Source organism: Corylus avellana, chromosome ca3, assembly GCF_901000735.1.
Source record: "Corylus avellana chromosome ca3, CavTom2PMs-1.0".
Lineage (NCBI taxonomy): Eukaryota > Viridiplantae > Streptophyta > Magnoliopsida > Fagales > Betulaceae > Corylus > Corylus avellana.
The window spans coordinates 38,071,642-38,078,743 of NC_081543.1; the positions used below are offsets into that span (position 1 = coordinate 38,071,642).

At 34.4% G+C, this 7,102-nt stretch overlaps 1 protein-coding gene across 1 annotated transcript; it reads left to right on the forward strand.

Moving 5' to 3' along the window:
- Positions 1-2,845: 2,845 nt before the first annotated feature.
- On the forward strand, positions 2,846-4,144 carry LOC132174583 (G-type lectin S-receptor-like serine/threonine-protein kinase B120). Its single transcript, XM_059586218.1, has 4 exons — positions 2,846-2,969; positions 3,072-3,309; positions 3,423-3,570; positions 3,836-4,144. Exons 1-4 carry the CDS (start codon positions 2,846-2,848, stop codon positions 4,142-4,144), a joined length of 819 nt encoding a protein of 272 aa, XP_059442201.1.
- The last annotated feature ends 2,958 nt before the right edge of the window (positions 4,145-7,102 follow it).

Below are 7,102 nucleotides of genomic sequence, written 5' to 3' on the forward strand. Positions count from 1 at the left end.
GTTATATTATGTATATATGTATGGTGGATGTTATGAGGAGATGATGTTATATTATGTATATATGTATGGTAGATGTTATGAGGGGATGATGCTATATTATGTATATATGTATGGTGGATGTTATGAAGATATGATGTTATATTATGTATACATGCATGATGAATGTTATGAGGAGATGATGTTATATTATGTATATATGCATGGCGAATGTTATGAGGAGATGATGTTATGTAATGTATTTATGCATGGCGAATGTTATGAGGAGATGATGTTATGTTATGTATATATGCATGACGGATGTTATGAGGAGATGATGTTATATATGTATATGTATGGATGATATGAAAAGATGACGTTGCATGAGCATGCATAGCATATGATTTTATGATAATGATGACTATCAATATGTTTTATTGTTAAGCTAATTAAATTGTAAGTATATTTTCAAATGATGGTTATTTGGAAAGCCTAGTAATTTCTATACTACTGAGCGTCTCTATTTCATGGAGACGGCGGGCTCACAAATCCGCCTGCATCATGAGTGGTGTTGATCCTCGTGGTACATGCGATGTGGTTAATGTTGATGCAGGTGCGGGGATTATTGAGGATGACCCAGTAGCTATGTATTTGGGCTACTACAACATTTGAAGCATAGTTGTATCAAATGTTATTTTGTTGGACTAGATAATAGCCTCCTTTTTGTAGAGCTTACATGTATATGCTTAGACTTTGTTATTTTGTATATGGCTCGTGTCGCATGTGACACTTTTGTATAGCCATTCTTTTGTATGTAAGCTTTAATCACTTAGATGTATTAATCAGCTCTGATGGGTTATGTTATGTCTTAAGTTATTTATATTCCGCTGCAAAGATATAAACCCTGATGAATCATTGATGTTGCATGTAGCTCTGTGTGGCATATGATATTGTCAATCAGGTTAATACACGGGTTCATGGCATACTGTGGTATCGCCATGCCACTGTGACAATCCGCTTTGTTGTGGGTAATGCTTTTAAAAAAAAAAAAAAATAGTCTCGCTTTAATCAAGCGGGTCGTCACAGTGGGAAAGGCAGATATCTTCCCACTCTTAGTGGTGAGGCAAGGCGAGAGGATTTAGGTGGCTTGAAAAGGATTAAAGGTACCCATGAAAGATTATTGGCATGATCATCTTTTGGACTCATGAAAAATTATTTGGAATGGAGAGTCCAAACAACACGGTATTTAGACTCTGAATTTTATTTTTTTTGTTAGTTAATTTTATGCATTGTTAAGTTATTGTGCTCAGAAAATTTACTGGGCATTGTAACAATTAGTAATTTGTGGGAGTAGAGTAGTTGGAAAAAGAGTGAAGCTCAGCAGAAAACCATATTGAAATGCCAATGTATCAGTTGGAAGAGTGGAAACAACACGGTTTTTAGAAAGTTGAAACAATAATTTCGACCTTTGACGCGTGGAAAATCTAACGAGAAAGTTCAAAACATTTTTCATAGGAAAGCTCATGAGAAAGAGCAGAACTGTGCTGCCTGATACAAACATGAGCCGTAGAATTTCCCCTCTTATTGCTTCCCTGCTGCTTTTATTCTGCCTTGCTTTTCATTTCAACAATGCTACCACCACTGATTCTCACCGAGCAGGCCAATCACTAAACACCTCGGAGTACATTCAATCTGCCAATGGAACGTTCCGACTTGGTTTCTTTTCTACAGAAAATTCGATCAACCATTGCTTGGTTATATTCTACATGTACGGACTACATGTTCTACACGAATAATATTCTTCATTATTCATAGTGGTTGTTACATTGGGCCTTTTCGTTTATTATGTGACGAGGAGAAAGCTTAGAAGGAAGCTAAGGGTGAGTAAAGAATGGTTCACAACGTTATTTTAGCAATCTATATATCCTTAAACTTGTGTTGTTTTAAAATGCAGGGGAGGATTTGTTACTTTTAGATTTGGGCATGACCCAAAAGGCAAAATTCAGAGGATGGAGATAGTAGGAAAAGAGAAGTCCAAATGCCATTAATCAGTTTTGCAAGTGTTTGTGCTGCAACTGATAATTTCTCAGCTACAAATAAGCTTAGAGAAGGTGGTTTTTGATCCGTTTACAAGGTATGCTTCAATGTACCTAAACACAATGCTTTGGATATGGAATGTATGTAAAAGGTTGACAGTTTGCCAGCTAAACCTTTCCATGTTAACAAGCACAAACAGGCACATGTCACTTTTGTTGTTGTGTATACTATGAAGCCACTCAGAATACCAATTCAAATAAACTTTTATTGTGTAAGCCATTGGAAGATAAAATTTTGCTTGGCGTGTGCTAGTCTTATATGTAATTAGATAGTATATGTTTGTCAATCACTTAATAGTTGATATTGAGTATGCACATGTGAAATATCACAAGTTAGGTGGTTTGTATAGTATACATAGTTGTCCTTAAACTCATAGGCTTAAGCTTTTGAGTTGAGTTTTGTCCCAATATGCTATATTATAGTCTTGCTCAAAGACTCTAGAGGTGTCAATGCATCGACGTTTTTTAGGCCCGAATCGGGAATGTCGATCTCTAGTCTTGGCTCAAGGACCAGAGATTCCGCTACAACAAAATGTTTTGCATCCTGTTCTTGTTGCTCAAAATGGGTTGTTTGTTTTAGAGTTAAAAAGGTTTTAGTCTTTATCATTGGTAATGGATTTCTTATGAATGTAGCTTACTATTTTTTTTATTATTTTTAGTATCTTTCACAACAAAAAATAATTGCAGGGAATATTACTAAAAGGTGACGAGGTAGCTGTAAAAAGATTTTCAAAAAGATCTGGACAGGTTGGGAGGAGCTTAAAAATGAAGCAATGCTCATAGCCAAGCTTCAACACAAGAATCTTGTTAGACTTTTGGGTTGTTGCATTGAACGAGATGAAAAGATATTAGTTTACGAGTATATGCCCAATAAAAACTTGGATTTCTTCCTCTTTGGTTTGTAATATCTCCAATTTTGATATATATATTTTTATTTGATTTTTATGGTCATTTGCATGTATCTCACTAATTGTTAATTTACTCATATACGTAAAGCAGATGAAAAGAAGCGCATGATATTAGATTGGAGGACTTGTGTTGGAGTCATTGAAGGAATTGCTCAAAGACTTCTTTATCTTCATCAGTATTCCAGGTCAAGGATTATTCACAAGGACTTAAAGCCTAACAATATTTTGTTGGACATTGATATGAATCCCAAAATATTAGATTTCGGAATGGCAAGAATATTTGGAGGAAATGAATCACAAGCAAATACAAATAGGATTGTTGGCACTTAGTAAGTAATATAAAGGAAACTTTTGAATTATAAAAATCAACATAATAGTATACATGTGTAGACATACACATAAAACATGCAATTACTAATATATTTAACTTGATGGTGTACAGTGGTTATATGTCTCTTGAATATGCTTTGAAAGGTCTATTTTCAATCAAATCCGATGTCTTTAGTTTTGGCGTCTTATTGCTAGAGATTGTAAGTGGCAAGAAGAATACGGGTTTTTATCAAAGTTACTGGCTCCATCTTATTGGATATGTGAGTATCTTATTTGCATGTGTTTGTTGTAGAAATTTAAAACACTTACTTACTTTGATTCATAGTGGGGAGTTGTTGAACAGATGTGCATTCATCATTAATTATTAAAGCAAAATTAGTCATCTGTTCTTGAAATTTTAGAGCGCTAAGTAGAGTATAGAGGGTGCTACTAGTCTCAAAAGCTCAAGCTAATAAAAAATTATGTATTTAATCATGAACCAGCATTCTAACATCCTCTAATTTTCCTTTTTCCTTGGATTTGAAGGCATGGGAATTATGGACAAATGATAGGGGATCCGACTTCGTGGATCCACTACTTAATGATATATCCTCTATGCAGATGGTATTGAGACATGTTAACATAGCTCTGCTTTGTCTTCAAGCAAGTGTAGCGGATAGGCTTACTATGTCTGATGTTGTCGCAATGCTTAGCAATGAAACTACAGTTCTACCTTATCCCAAGGAACCTGCTTTCTTGAATGTGAATGGTATGGCGATGGCAAACTCAATTAACAGTAGGTCACAAATATGTTCTCTGAATGGTGCAACTGTTTCAATTATGGAAGGCCGATAACATTTGAAAATCCGGCCAAAAGCATCGTACTATCCTAGTAAACCATCAAAAAAACATATTCATACACTTTTCTTCTTCCTATTTTATCTCAAAACCCACTTAACAGAGCCAGCTGGGCTTTGTTTATTTTGGGTCTTTAGCCACATAATGTGGTAGTAGGGTTCTGATATGTATCATGAAAAGATCTACTCGCAATTGGCATTCAAAGAAGAATGCATGCATTTGTGGTTAATCTTATTAAATAGTCCGTAGATATTAGTTTTCGTCTCTGTAATGAAATTAGAAGTGTTTATATTATTTCACTTGAAAGTTGTAATTAAAACTAATATATATAGGAACCTCAAATATTTCTGCAACATTTCAGTAGTTGCAACAGAACACACCTTGGTCCTTGTTACAACACTGATGAACAAATTGAAAGACTTGTTTGTAAACGTGACTGGTCAATTTTGCGTTAAGACTAACAATTTGTAATGATATTCAAGAAAATGCAGTGAATTAGACTTATTTTGTAGAAAAAAGTGTCATGATCAAGCATGCAGTAGCCACTTCATATCCAAAATTATTATTGATTATTCATAAGAGAAATGTTATATTGGCTAATTTGATGTTCAACGTGGGAGTCCTTCACTGTTTATTAATGTAAGAAATCACAAAACTTGTAGGAAAGCTTTAACAGCTGATGTGGTCTACAACACTAAAATACACCTCTGTTCGTTGGAAGCAAGGCTGGAAAGGCAGATCTTTTTGACTGTCAGGAATTTTTGTTTGTTTTAATGATACATTGAAGGAATTTGTTTGTTTTCTACGCCTACTAGAAAATTAGCTGATAGACTTATGTGTGTAAGTTTTGATGAAACTAGAAACATTTTCTAAGTTGTAAGCTTGTCAAGTTTTTTCTTCCCACTTGTTTTTGGTACTCTTACAGGACCTCTGTTTTTCACAGTGGTTGTTTTAAGCTCTGTTTTCACAACACAAAAGAGGTACTATGTCCTCTATTTTGTGGTGGCTGACCTAGCCTCAGGTTTGACGTTGCCATCTTAGAGGATGACATAATTTTTATTTTATTTTTTTCTTTTTCCTTTTTAGAGCGAAGATGACATAAGTTGAGATAGAAAATTTGGTCATTTAATGGTTAATGGTTTAGGGAATGTTTGAAGTTGTGTTTGAGAGTTTAAAAAGTACTTTTAATATCGAAAAAGTCATGCCAAATATAAGTTGGCCTGTTTGGTACCTGTTTGGTAAAGAATTTTAAAAGTTTTTTTTTTTTTTATTCAAAAAATTGTTAAGACACACTTTTGGTAAAACTTAAAAATAAAATTTTTGACTTAAAAGCTTTATTTTTCAAATACAATTCCAAACAGGCTCTTAAAAATAGGGCTTGTTTGAGATTGCGTTTGAGGGGCTTAAAAGTGATTTTAATACTCAAAGAATTCGTTTGAAGAAAAAAGTACTCGTTTGGTAAAAAAAATTAAAAGCGTTTTTAATGATCAAAGATGTCTAAAAATAGCAACAAAAACAAAAAAAAAAAAAACACTTTTGACAAAAGCTTAAAAATGAAGCATTTGCCCAAAAACTCTTTTTGATTTAAAAGTTCTATTTCTCAAACACAATTTCAAATAAGCTCTTAATAAGTCTGGCAGTTAGACTAAAAAGAAAAGTTCAAATCATTGCCATTTGCGGGGGCTATAAAATAAAAAATGAATATTTTTGTAAAGATTTTCAAATCTTTGGAGTTGTCATGGACCCCCTAACAGACAAGGTGAGTCCGCCCTGATTATATTGTAGTTAATCATATTTTAAGGAAATACGTGATAAGAAAATATCTATATATTAAGAGTTGTTAACAGCCAAAGATATCAAAAAAGATTAGAACATGAATGATAAGTCAATGAACAGAAAGGAGTTCCAAATGCTTATCGCGGCTTTGCGGTGGTGTTTTGAGGTCACCAAATGCAAGGAGGACAAGTAAGGCGTGGCGTGTAAAAGGGGGTAGTCACATTGCTTGAATGCTTGGTCAGCGGCTGAGGTGACTACCAGCTAATTGCGCTCGGAGGCAATTGGTTACGCATGACTTGACTTGGCTAAAGAATCGAAACAACGCGGTTTTTAGATTGTGGAAAATCTAACATGAAAGTAGAAAAGGTTACAATTCGGTCCACATATTTTGGAGGAAATTTCATGAGAAAGTGCACTCAAAAGAGGGTGGTCCGGCCACCCCTAAAAGCCCTAAAGCCATTTCGTTGTTTTTTTCGGCCTTTTGGGGGCAGCCGGACCACCCCCTTGGCTATGGGGTGGTTCGACCACCCCGAGATTAGCCATGGGGGTGGCCGCCACCCCAATTTTTTTTTTTAAAAAAATATTTTGCTTTTTGTTGTTTAAAGAAAAAAAATTAATGCTCAAAATGATGTTGTTTTGAGTTGGGTGGGTGTTATAGTTTTGAGACCCAAAACGGCGTAGTTTTAACGTGGGGGTATAATGGGCAAAAAAAGTCAAACCGTTTGAGTTTAACGATGAAAACTAATGGAGGAGTCCAAAGTTAATTATAAGAATGATGTGACTATAAAAATCATCATTGGACTTGTGATTGATGATTATTGGAGGGACTCAATAAAGACTTGTAGCATTACTCTGCTAGTGCCGCACTTGGCACAAAGCATTGGAGCTCAGAACGATCTGATCTTGGCCATTCATTTCTGGGTGGTCAGGATCATTCAATCTAGTAGTATGATCTAAACTATATGATGTTTCGTAGGTAGACCCAATGGTTGGATTTACTGGATTGTAATTAAAGTTAATTATAAGATCAAATTAACTTTGATCTAATGATTGTGATTAAATAATTAAGATCTAACCGTTATTATTAAATAACAGTTTAATTGCAAAAATATATCTACAATTTAATTTTTTGAAAAACACAAATAATTATCCCTTCTATACTCTTAAGATTTTTTTTCC

Coding starts and splice junctions, on each gene's coding strand:
- LOC132174583 (XM_059586218.1), top strand. CDS start 2,846: ATGCTCATAGCCAAGCTTCAACACAAGAATCTTGTTAGACTTTTGGGT. Junction 2,970..3,071: donor CTTGGATTTCTTCCTCTTTG/GTTTGTAATATC, acceptor TACGTAAAGCAG/ATGAAAAGAAGCGCATGATA. Junction 3,571..3,835: donor GGCTCCATCTTATTGGATAT/GTGAGTATCTTA, acceptor TTGGATTTGAAG/GCATGGGAATTATGGACAAA.